Raw genomic sequence first — 13244 nt, 5'->3', positions numbered from 1 at the left:
CAGAGATTTCTAACAAAAAGGCACACAGGGCTGTGTGGTTATATGAGGCTCATCATATCAGATTTTAAGATTTATAAGCTTAGGTATACATGCTGGAGACATGTGGCCCTCATTCCTTGTTAACTCTATAAAGCATAATGTATATATTAAACAATGCAAACTAACAGAAAAGGGACAAAGACATTAGCATCTTGTCCCAAGAGCTTCCAACTACAGTACACAATATCGTTTCCAAAGTTGATAGTTTCCTTTCCTGCTTACCAGAACTGGATTTTGCAGAGTTTGGTGTTTGAGAGTCACCTTCCTGTAGCAAATGCCTGTTTAATAAATTTGAATTTTGGAGTGAAAATGTGTTTCAACAATGTGAAAGTGTGTTAAGTGATTTGGAAGGTAACAAATTGGGGGCAAACGCTCAAACTAAAAAATAAAAATGATTTTTATTTAATTTTTCAGAAATATAAATAGCAAAATAATTGGCAAAAACCAAACCAAACAGAAAAGAAAAAAATGACATGTTATATGATTGATCATCTGCAAGCACAACAGCATTTATTAATGAATATAAAAAATAAATTCTATTACTTTTATTTGCTTCTTCCCCAGCTTTGACTACATGGATGCTTTTGGAAGTTTGAGTTCCCAAGAAAATTCCACAGCTATACTGGCTCCTACAATGTGACTGAGTGAGGTTAAGGTCCCACTCCCATATGGAAATAAATTTCCATCCTTGGGGATTCTGAACTAGACCCCTAGGAACTTAAAAAACAGGGGCTTTCATTAGGATCCTTCTAACATGGGAAAAATACAGCCTTCGTCCATTAAGACACAATCCAATTTAGGTACAGGTACTCTAGATTTTCTGAGTTCACATGAATACTAAGACTAGGCCACCATCTGTTCCGGCAACCCAGCCTGCAGTCACTGCCATCTTCCTAACTAGCAGCCTTCCAAGCTGCACCAAAACTGAGATTAACAAAACTGAAGATAAAGGATTTCTGAGCTTTCCTCCTGGAAGTTAAGAGGGCTCTTTGGGTAGGAAGGGTAAGGAGATTTTGCATCAAGCTTGCTTTCATACTCACTATTGGTGGAAGGGCTGCTAAATCAAATTAGTGCACATCTGTATTGAGTATCTGAGTGAACTGAGTGTACTTACCCATCACCACACAAAGAAGTTAGAGCAAACTAACAAGTCATTCTGGACCAAGCCCCTTAAAACAGAGGCAAATGTGGTGAACCAAGGTCACTTCTTGTGGTAATAACCTCAGTTCACCTAAGTCCTTTCCTGAAGAACCATATTAATCTCCTGATTCAAGAGGCACCTCTGGCTAGCACAGAGCACAGAAAGAAAGCATAACATCAGGACAGGGCAATGCCACATGGAGTTTAGAAGTTGTGGTTTAGTGTACAGCACAAGATGGCAGCATCACTAATATTTAGAGCTGGAAACAGCGTTGGCTGGACCACATTCCTGGAGCATCTTTACTAATGGAGCTTAATAGCAGTTGCCCAGATGTCGTTGCTGGGGAGCGGGGGAAGGACCCATCCTTGGGGAACGAAGTTGCCTTTGGGATGATCAGATGGCACCAGGTACTGATCCCAATCATGCCTTAATAAGAACATTGTAGAACAACTGTTTATTTCTGTTTTATTCCAAGCAAGATGTTTAGCAACTAAGTATTCTATTGCTAGTACTTAGTTTTCAAATGACTGATGTACTAATTAGCTATAGAACCTGATTACTAGAAATTATGCAAAAGTTATATTTCTTAAATGCACACACAAAGGGAAAAACTCTGAAGAACTTATAACTTTATGGATAACTAAATAATTATACAGTCGACCCTCATTACTTACAGATTCTGTATTTGCAAATTTACCTACTCACTAAAATTTATTTGTAACCCCCAAGTCATCACTTGTGGTGCTTTCACAGTCACTTGCAAATATGCCAAGTGGTGAAAAATGTGAGTCATCAAAATGTACCTTCCCAGCTGAGGAAAACAATACTCCCTCTGCCTTCTTGTTTTCAGTTCATACTGTAAACTAATGCCCTTTTCTCGGTCTATTTAATGCCACGTTTTTCACATTTCTGTGCTTTTCATTGATGATTTCACTGTTTAAAATAGCCCCCCTAAGTATAATGTTCCTAAGTGCAAGGTGGCTGTGATGTGCCTTGTGTAGAAAGTATGTTGGATAAGCTTCATACAGGCATGAGTTATAGTTCTATAACTGTGAGTTCAATGTTAATGAATCAACAACATATATTAAATAAGATGTCTTTAAACAGAAACACAAATAAAACAAGGTATTAATCAGCTGACAAAAATGTTGTTACCAGGGGCTCACAGGAATCTACCTAACCCTATGTTGCCTTCAGGAGTAATGGTTTAGTATTCTGTAATTCAGTGTTTTCTGAGACATTATAGAACATACCTGCCATGAATAATGAGAATCGACTGTACTTATCTTTAAAGCTAAAACTTATATATTAGCCAAAAATAAACTTTTCCCAGAACATTAACTGGGTATGCTAAAGAGCATTCTTGCATGAGAATCACAAATTGTTGAGTTTGGAAGGGACCTCCGAGATCACTTACTGTGGTGATTTAGAAACCATACTTTAAAGACCCCTAGGCCCCAAGTGGATGTTTGGGGAAGTCTAGAAACAACAAAGTGCTTACAGGAAACCACAGATTTAAACTGCCTGGGGTACCCATTCATTCAATTTGTTATACATATTGATTTCTCACAAGACAGCACTCAGGAAGAATGCTGCTGCTAATGTTTGAAGGCCACATTCTAGCCCATTATCTTCATTTTACGGGTGAGGAAAGTGAGACCCAGAGAGCTGAAAACTTTACCCAGCTCATTAGTAACTGTAGATTCAGATGAGCATCCTTGTTTCCAGGTTACTGAGCTTTGACCTATAAGAGCTCAGAAGTCAGCATGGGTCTTAAGCAATTTCCATAGGCAAGTCACAGGGGAGGGTTTCTTTTCCTGGGTCTGTTTAGCACCATTAGAGAATTAGAAAAAGGAAGCCAATGCTTTAAATCAATGTAACAGCTATAACATGAGATAATACAAAAGGGCAAGTCACAGCCTGAGTCTCAGTTTCTTTACCCGTTAAAATAGGGACATCTATTTCTCAAGGATTAATGAGGACCAAACAAGATGTAGGCAGCATCCTTGAAACTTGGAAACATTATAATCCCATAAGGAACTTAAAAAAAAAAGATACAGTAATAGACCTCAACAACGCAAGCACTTCATCAAGCACTTCTTGCTACCTAAGGGAAAGGCAACACAGACAGCCGGCCCCTCTGACCTGATCTGGATGAGCGCGGGCAGGGAGTGCTCAGCTTGGAGGTAATACTGTCGGAAAGGCTGCAAGAGGTGAGCAAGTGGGAACTCGTCTGAAAGAGAAAAGGCACAGTAGCACGTCATCCTACCTGATATCTAGAGTGTTTCTCAAGGCAAGGGGACTGAGCCTATGATTATGGCAATGGGATCAAATGCATTTCATCTGTAGCCACAGGTTCCATGATCCATCCAGTTTAGAGTTTCAAATCTGAAGGCGTCATTTGTCACCTACCACCTCTTAGCTTAAGTTGAGATCACCCATGGCAACAGCTGTCAATGTAGTATTTTGCTTTTCTCCACTGATTACAGAGAGACTTACCTGGATCCCCAAATAACTTGGACTCAATTTCACGTTTCTGAAGCAAAAATTTCTCTTTTTCTTTTCTCTGTTTCTTTTCTAATTCTCTTTTCCTCTCTTCCTCTTGTTCTCCTTCCAACATAACTCTAAGGGCTCTCTCTTCAGCTTCATACAGTTCAGAGCGTTTTTTAATGAGTTTTCTCAGGCGCTGAAGGTGATGCTCGAAAGTCTCATCTGCGGAGGCTGGAGGACAGACCCCTGCATAAAAAGAGCCAAATGGCATTTTAGATACAACTTGTTGTTCCCAAATCCATGTTCTAATGAGCAGACTCAAAGTCCTACCTATGGTATAAATTTGCTTAGAATTTGGAATCTACCCAATCTTTAAGGCTCAATCTGATCTTTTTGAATCTCTAATTACTAACCCTACCCAGACTCTCTCTAAGTCCTCCCTCTGGATCACACCACTTAACTTTTGACTTTGTTTCTTTCTAATGGTTTGAGTCTCCACTTGGGACAGTGAACTCACTAAAAGGAGGAACTTGTCTTAACTTCATTGTTCGTGAAATTCCCTAATAATCAACTGCCAGACCTAACTAATTAACAAGTCTCCTTCTGAGTCTGAATTTTGGGAAGGCACACTTGGATGGTGAAGAAGGAGGTACACTTAACCACACTGACCTTACAGTCTGCTGCTGACAGCAGGGTGACCAACTGTTTTAGTTTGCCTACTTTTAGCACTGAAAGCCCCATGTCCCAGGAAACCTCTCAGTCCGAGGAAAACAGAGATTGTTGTCACCCTGATTAACTGTGAGGTCAGCTGCCAACATGGCTAAAGCCACAATTGGGAAAATTTGATTATAGACTGCTTATTAGGTGATATCAAAGAATTATTGCTATTTCTTTTGGTGTGATAATAGCATCATAGTTGATCATGGGTACTTAGGTGTTCTACTTTTGTGTAAAATTTTTCATACAGTTTCATAGGAAAAAAAAAAAAATCTAAATTTAATGAATACTTGGGTGGACTACAGTTGTGCACTCCCAACTGTAATGGCCCTGCAATATAAAAGCTGCTGAAGCTGCTGGGTGATCCAATGCAGAGTAATGTGGGTGTGATCTATCCTGTTAGTCCTTGGAGGTTGATTGATTGATTGGCTGATTTCTTTATTCAGACATGGGGTCTCACTCTGTCTCTCAGGCTGGAGTACAGTGGCTCAATCATAGCTCAGTGCAGCCTCGAACTCCTGGATTCAAGTGATCCCTAGCAGTTGTGCCGCCATGCCCGGTTACTTTTTAAATTTTTTTTTAGAGATGGGGTCAGGCTGGTCTGGAACTCCTGGCCTCAAGGAATTCTCTCACCTCGGCCTCCCAAAATGCTGAGTCCTTGAAGATTTTAAAGGAAAATGTATTTATTACCCAAGCATTTTAACAATATCAGATACAAGGAAGAAGAAAATCCTAATCCCACTACTACAATCAACCACTTTTGGCCGGGCGTGGTGGCTCACACCTGTAATCCTAGCACTCTGGGAGGCCGAGGCGGGAGGATCACTTGAGCTCAAGAGCTCGAGACCAGCCTGAGCAAGACTGATACCCCGTTCTCTATTTAAAAAAAAAAAAAAGTTACTTTCCCATGTTCTCTTCTTGTCTTTTTGTCCATTTATTAGCAACTGCATACAGTTCAACATAATATGTATGCAATTTCCACATCCTCATGTCGATTCTCTATTCTTTTCCAGTCTTCATTATTATTTAATGGCTCTGTCCTATTCCATCAAATCAATGTATCATAATATACTTAACAAGCTCTTAAGTATCTACTTCTGGACACTTAAGGTAGTTCTATCACTTGTGAAGTTTTAATTTGGGGGTAGGATTCTTTTCTCCTTCAACCACTAGAAATAAGTGGTTGTGGAACTCTCCTACCTTCACCTTCAATGCTAATATTTCTCCAGATCATTTTCTCTTAACTGCTTTGCTTAAACAGGTTTACAGTCACTGATTCTCAACTATGGGAACTCTACAACTCAAATTCATCTTCTACTAAGTTGTCAGGCTAATATTTTCCAAGTATACACAAAATTTTTATACGCTGACAAATTTAAGCTGTCACCGTTGCTTTGTAATAATTTCATGGTTTTGTTTCATTTCTTTACCGTTACAGATCATATATATTTTAGGCTTTATATGCCATTCAGTCTCCGTTGTAACTACTAAAATCTGCTGGTACAGCAAAAATACACTGATACTCCATCAGCCCTTAAGTGCCTGCAGACCCCATGAGGAGATGTGGCTTGCTTCCCATCTCAGGCTGCTGGGCCTGGGCCACCCACCCACATCTCCCTCAACCCCTTGATGATCACTCCCTGGTCAACTTGACACAGTCCCTTGGAAATGGCACTCCTTATCCAGTCTTCCTCTTGACTCCACGTACTGGCACCGTCTAGGTTCCCTCCACGTCTACCACTCATTCCCCTAGTCCTGCAGCCTAGACACCAATGCCTTTGCCTCTATTCCCCTTCAGCCACACATACCTTGGGGCCTCATCCAGTCTTTGGACCTTGGCACGTTCATAAAAAACTTTCCACCTCTATAAAGTCTTAAAATTCAATTATTCTCTTCTCCGACTACAACTTTCTCCCCTCCAGTACTTTTTTTTTTTTTTTTTTCCAGACAGAGTCTTGCTCTTTTGCCCAGGCTAGAGTGCCGTGGTGTCAGCCTAGCTCACAGCAACCTCAAACTCCTGGGCTTACGCAATCCTCCTTCTGCCTCAGCCTACCGAATAGCTGGGACTGCAGGCATGTGCCACCATGCCTGGCTAATTTTTTTTTCTATGTATATTTTTAGCTTCCAGATCATTTCTTTCTATTTTTTAGTAGACACAGGGTCTCGCTCTTGCTCAGGCTAGTTTCAAACTCCTGACCTTGAGCCATCCTCCCGCCTAGGCCACCCAGAGTGCTAGGATTACAGGCGTGAGCCACCACGCCTGGCCCCTCCAGTACTTTTATTAATAGTTCCTTCTCCCCAGAGACCTGTTTGGCAGCTTTACCAAAACTTCCAGACCTGATGTACCAGATTCTATCCTCCTTCCTCTCCTTCTCACCAAAACTGTGGTCATCCCATAAAGCAAAATCCCAACAGCACTATGCTCTCTACTCACCTGCCAGCGGCAGGGTGCCCCTGGAAGAATTCATTTGACTGTGTGGCCTGGTGCCAATACATAGGTATGTCAGCTGGCTCCACAGCACCTCCCTGCAACCATCTTCCATGGGTTTCAGGCTGGCTCTCATCCATTCTTCACAGCAGTGATTTCAGACCTTCACTGCTCTCCTAAAGCCCTACTTCTCTCCCAATTCTCAGCAAACCATCTAACCTGTTCCAGAGAAAACAGACCAGCAGGCAGAATATCCCTCAGTGTTCTGCCCCCGAATGCACTCACCTGCGTCACTACCCACCCTCGCCTCCTTCATTGTCATGCCTGTGGAAGATAGGTTCTTCAGATCCCTCCAACCTGGGATCTGAGTCTCCAACCTTGCTTGGGACCTTGAGCCATCAACCATCCCCCCTGCTTCTTTCTGACCCTTCCCCTTCTACTCATTCCTTCCCCCAGCATTTGAACGTGCTCAAGTTTTCCCCATGACCCTAACACACAACACCTCTCACCACCGCCACCCCTGCCAGACATTGATCTTGCTCACTCCTTTTCATCACAGGCAATCTTTTAATAAGTTGAATTCACTGTTTGCTTTTCTTATCTCTTATTCTAGTCTGGCTTCTACCTCCATCACTCCACTGAAATACCCCCAGCATAGGTCACTAATGACCTGCTGGGTACTAATTCCCGTGGATGTTTCTTAGACTTTATATTACTTGATAATAAAAATAATAATATGAAACACACATATAGCATTTACTATGTGCCAGGACTGTTTTAAGTACTTTATACATATTTCCTAATGTAATCCTCACAACTCCCCATGGGTAGGTACTACCATTATCTCCTTTTTGCAGATAAGGAAACCAAGATGCAGAGAAGTTTGAGTAAACTTTCTAAGACCACACAATCTCTGCGAACATTTGCCACTTTCCAGAAGGAGGTAAAGGGTCTACCTCTTCCTCCAGGAGTCTACCTTTTCCTCTTATGTCTCTGATCTCTCTTGGTCTCTTTTGTAGTCTCTTCTTCATCTGCCTTGATTTTGACATTCCTTATGATTTTCTTTTTGCCCTCATCTCACGCTATACAAACTCCTTAAGGTCATTCCAACTCACGGCTACATGCCAATGAACTCTTATCCAGAATGTACCCCAGGCACCTCAAACTCAACAGGTCCTAAAATGAACTGGTCAAGCCCAAGCCTGTTCCTCCTCCTCTGTTTTCCTGCTCAATTGGAATGGTATCATCACTTATTCAGGAGACCAGGCTAGAACCTGGAAGTCATTTTTTACCCTTCGGCTCCCCTAGGATATTTATTTACATGTATACACAACCCGCCTTTATTCTATATTTTATTTTTTATCTATTAAATTCCTTTACTTTTCTCTAATACACTAACTCTTAGCTCATGCTCCCATACTATCCCTGCCCAGACTACAATAGCTTTTCCAGTCTCTCTCCCCTTCTCCCTCTCCCCAGATGCTCCAAATCTTTCTCTGCTCTGCTGGCACTGATCTTTGTCATCATTTCATTCCACTTAAAAATTTTCCGTAGTTCCCCACAGCTTTAGGCATAGGTAAGAACTCTAGACTGGCCCATAAGACAGTTTGCAACGTGGCCTGTTTACATAACCAGCCGCATCTCCCAGCACTTGCTCAGAGTACACACATCTTGAAGAGGGAAGTTAGAAAGCTGTTTTCTGCTTAAGTACATGTGTAACCAACTGCTAGTGACCAAATCATTTAACATTCAAGTCAGTTAATTCCAGAGGCTGATTACTTTTGTAGATCATAATTCTCCTGTAATTCCCTCCTTCTTTTGGATCAAAGTGCAGAAGACTAATATTGAGAAATGTTAGTAAATCCACTTGGCAAAGGTTTACTGAGCACTCACCTCATAGAGGAGGTGGGATGAGGGAATATTAAATAGTAGCCCTCAGGTTTTGTTTTCTAGTAAGAGAGACGCGTAGACACAGCAGATGCTAACTCCCTTCTGACTTACTTCTGCCTTTTAGTGCCCTAAAAGTACCACAGTGGAGCCATTTGAGTCTGAGGCCTGAAACTGTGCATTAGCCACACTGAAGGCTGGCACACAGAAGCCAATCACTTACGTACTGAATGAGCCTGGGGGAACGCACAATGGTCACATTCCAACAAAACTTTATTAAGAGTCTAAAAGAATCAGCTTTCATTTATATTATAAACCACACAGGGGAAATGATTTGCTAGAGTGCCATTTGCTAATCTGTGTACTCTCAAATACCTCTGGTGAATGCCAGGACCTACAATCTACTACATAAGGCAGCAGCATGTGGTCCACACCAGACTCAAGTGAGAAGGAACAGGAGGTCACCTCAACCCAGATCAGGGAAGAATGAAGAATGTTGCCTCTGTGTTTGGTTTTGAAGGATAGTGAGATCTTAAAATGGCGAAGATGGGACTGAGGGCCCACACAAGAGCAAAGGTCCAGACAGGTAAATGGAAAGCACAACTGGGTAACTTCTAGAAAACCAGCATTGCTGAAACACACTTTTGTGAAGAGACTTGGACTACCTGTGGTGCTTCCTCCAGAGGCAAGAGGAGACCAGTGAGGTCTACTGAGTACAAAAGTGACATGCAGGGAAGCTGGGGACATCTATGCCGTCTGCAAGGCACTCCCTGCTCTGTCCAATTATTCATACCTCTTCAAATTGCAATAATTCAGGTTTGAAATGTATCTGAAGGAGCATGCCAAGTTTTCAAAACTTTCTGGTGCATCAATAAGGGTAGGAAAGCTTTCAGCTTGGCACCTGGGCAAAGTTGACCAACCACGGCAAGCACATTCAGACAAGCATGAACAGGAATGCCTAGGGTAGGAATGATGAGTCAAAGGGAAGGTAGTGCAGGGGGTTCCCACATCTGCCTCTCTTTCCAACCTTCAACCTTAGTTACCAAAGGCTAAAGACCTGAGGCTTCCTGCTTCAAAACTTCTGGGCTACTGCTGACAAGCCCAGTGACACTACAGGGTGAAAACAATGAAGTTTCAAGTACTTTCCCTTCAATAATATTTGGAGTGGGGAGGCACTAGGGTAAAGAAGGGGAAGAAATGCAAACTCAGTTACCTTTCCTTGCTGCAGCCTCTTTCCTCAGTTTCCTCAGTTTCTCCAAAGCCCGAAGAATGTCTATCATTCTTTTGGTGTCTGCTTGCTTTTTCCTCACTTCAGATAATACACCATCAGCAGCAGCTTTGAGTTCCTGCTCCTGGAGAAGAAACAAAGCACACAAGACCTAGTTTTAGGAACAACCCCACAGTACAGAACAGCTGCCTGGTGGTTAGATTTCAAAGGATCAGCGTTACAAGAGACTCTACTGAATCTACATCCCAATTTCCTGGGTGTTACACAACCCCCTCCATGCCAAGGAATTATCCCCTCTACTGGTGGTGTAACTCTCATCTTAAAGGAGAACCTCTCCTCTCTGCATCCTCCACATGAGCACTGGTTTTTGTTTCTTCCTGAGTGTCTCTCAAAGTGTGGTCCAGGGATTATCTGTGTCCCACTTACCTTGTTAAGTTGGGACTCTTCTGTTAAAAACAGACTCCCAGGGAAGATAAGGAATGCGGTTGGAAAGGCCGAGAACTCTACAAAAGTCTCTTAGTGGTGATCTATGCACAGTTTGTACTCTCCTGCTCTAAAGTCCCAAGGATTTCTTCCACATGACCTTCCAAACATTTGAAGATCACTATCCTACTCTTCCTGAGTTGGTTCACATGCAGAGTCAATAACCCAGTTCCTCAAGCCACTCCTCATGCGACTCCATGGCCAATATCCTCACCATGGGTGGTAGAGAGGATCCTCTTGTCTAAAGTTCTCTCTTCCATCTGTCAAATAAGTGCCTGTAATTCCACCATTACAGACAATACCAACCTGTTTCACTGTCTGAGTATTCTCTCTGCCTGGAACTGCTCATGTTGCCTTCGCCTGGCTTTGATACTTCCCTCACGATTCAGCTCAGATGTCACTATGACATCCAGAAAGCTTCCCCCATTGGATTACATATCCCTTCTTTGGGCTCCTACAGCACCTACAGTTGAAATCCTAACACACACCATGCTTTACTGACATGATCTGCCATGGGGCTCTAAGCCCCTTAAGAACAAGGCTATGTCTATCCCCACCATTCAGCACTAGGCCTGGCACAACATGGGCCCTCATTAATAACGTCTGCTGAATTGACCCAAACTCCTTCAGGTTACAGTGTTGCCTCTCCAGACATTCTCCTTTAAAGCAGTGATATTCCTGATTGTACAATGAGAAAGTTTGCCATCAATACACTTCACAGCAAAGTTATTTCAGACTCTAGGGCAGTGGCAGACAGCAGGAGACATTAGCTGATTGCGGAGAGTGGAGGGAAGAGGTAAGAGAACCCCAGAGGCACTCAAAGTTAACAACAATGCCTTAAACAACTATTTGAACAATTTCCAGTTTCACCCTGGCCCTACCTAAGAGCTTGAGATCAACAGGCTTTGGACTCAGACAACCTGGGCTCAAATATGGAGTGAAACTGACACAAACTGGTTGTATAATTGTTGGCAAGTTAATCTCTCTATCCCTCAGTTTCCGAATCTGTAAAACTTGGATAATACCTCCTACTTCTCTGGGTTGTTATAAAGATTCAAGATCTGACATACGTAAGAACTTTAGCATAGCTCCTATTTTATACATAGTAAGTGCTCAAAAACATAAACAGCTGTTTACAAGTTTTAAACCTCATATCCCCAGGTTCTGCAGATGGGAGGGTGGCTTAAGGCCAGGAGTTTGAGACCAGCCTGGGCAACACAGGGAGATTCTATCTCTACAAAAAAATTTAAAAGTTAGCCGGGCGTGGTAGCACCTGCCTGTAGTCCCAACTACTTGGGAAGACGCGGGAGGATTGCTGGAGTCAGGAGTTCCAGGCTGCAATGAGCTATGATTGCACGACTATACTCCAGCCTGGGCGGCAAAATAAGACTCTGTCTCTTTACAAAAAAAAAAAAAAAAAAAAAAAAAAATTGCCTTATCAGCCAATGGGGGTATTTACTCCTTGAAGTAGGGCCCCCCAAGCGCTTTATATTTTGTATTCTTAAAATCACCTAGGGCAGTACAAGACACAGGACTCAGACAGTCTTGAATGTTAGTAAGTGGACAGAAGTTGGCACAGGATAGAGAAGACCTATCATTCCTGCAATGCACCGTGTAATCCTCTACTTTTGTTTACAGAACCTTACAGCGCACCTAGAGCTTTTGTTTTGCGTATCATACGTCATCAACACGCAATTAACATAGAGGTATGAGGTGGAAATACTATCTATCATTTTATTTTACCGATAAGGAAACAGAGGCTTAGCCCTGGAAAATGACAGCTTAAAGTCTCACGCCGCTTCAGGTTCCAACCATCATCATCCCTAACCCCATGAGCGTCCGCTGCTCTCACCCGCTTCTTCTCCTCCACCTCCTGCACACATTTCACCCTCCAGCGGTCAATCTCCTGCTCGCGTTCCGCTGCCCGCGCGACCTCCTCCTCCCGCTCGGCCTCGCGTTCCCGGGCCCTCTCGCCAAGCCTCAGCCGGCGGCGCCGGACCCTCTCCAGCCTCCGCCGTGCCTCGCCCACATAGGCGGCCTGGGTCAGCGGCTGCAGCCGCTCCGCCAGTTCGGCGCGCAGCTGCGCGGCCTGGGCATGCAGCAGGGCCCAGGCCGCGCCGTCGGCCTCGGCCTCGCGCAGGGCCTGACTCAGGCCGCGTAGCCGCCGCACCAGGCGCAGAACCCCGCGCAACCGCGCGCGCACCTCGCCTAGGCTGGGTCCGGCGTGCGTGCGCTGCGGCACCGGGCAGGCCCGTCGCGGGGTCCCGAACACCGCCTCCAGCCACTGCCGGTCGCGCAGGCGCTGGAGGACCGCGTCCCCGAGCACGTCGGACGGCGGCGGCGCCTCAGGCCAGCGCGGGCTCCATGGCGGCCCCGGGCCGGGAGGCGGCGGCCGCGAGCGCTCGCCGGCGTCGGTCCCCGGGAAGGGCCGGCACTGGGGCATCGGCGGAGGCAGTGGCGGCGGCGGCACCTGGTAAAAGGCCCCACCGCCGCCGCCGCCGCCGCCGCCGGAAGCTTCCCCGGGGGCCCGGGGCTGCAGAGCCAGCGGAGGCTGGAGGAAGGGGGCGGAGGCCCCCGGAAAAGGGCCGGGCCGCTGGGGAAGAGGCGGCGGGAAAGCCGGGGAGGGCAGCGGCGGTGGCGGACAGCCGAAGGGAGCGGGAGGCGGCGGCTGCGCAGGCTGCGGGCCCGGACGACCCGGGGCGAAGAAGGGCGGCAGGGCCATGTTGCCGACGAAGATTCTCTTGTGGAGTGACAGGAATCTGAGTGGTTTTCCAAGAGAGTCTTCCGGGCGGAAGTGATGTCTTAGTACGCGCGACGCTAGTACACACGCG

The 13244-nt window shown here is 44.8% G+C and overlaps 1 protein-coding gene across 1 annotated transcript; it reads right to left on the bottom strand.

The window, feature by feature from the left end:
- Positions 1-524: 524 nt before the first annotated feature.
- Positions 525-13136, bottom strand: PDCD7 (programmed cell death 7). Its single transcript, XM_069458875.1, has 5 exons — positions 12266-13136; positions 9916-10054; positions 3680-3916; positions 3326-3413; positions 525-1606 (listed from the first exon to the last, which is right to left on the bottom strand). The coding sequence occupies exons 1-5, from the start codon at positions 13133-13135 to the stop codon at positions 1483-1485; spliced, it is 1458 nt and encodes a 485-aa protein (XP_069314976.1). The 5' UTR covers position 13136; the 3' UTR covers positions 525-1482.
- Positions 13137-13244: the final 108 nt, after the last annotated feature.

The sequence above is a fragment of the Eulemur rufifrons genome, chromosome 2 (genome assembly GCF_041146395.1).
Source record: "Eulemur rufifrons isolate Redbay chromosome 2, OSU_ERuf_1, whole genome shotgun sequence".
NCBI classification, from domain to species: Eukaryota; Metazoa; Chordata; class Mammalia; order Primates; family Lemuridae; genus Eulemur; species Eulemur rufifrons.
Note: the sequence above shows the minus strand (reverse complement) of the source record. Positions and strands in the feature narration are given on the sequence as shown.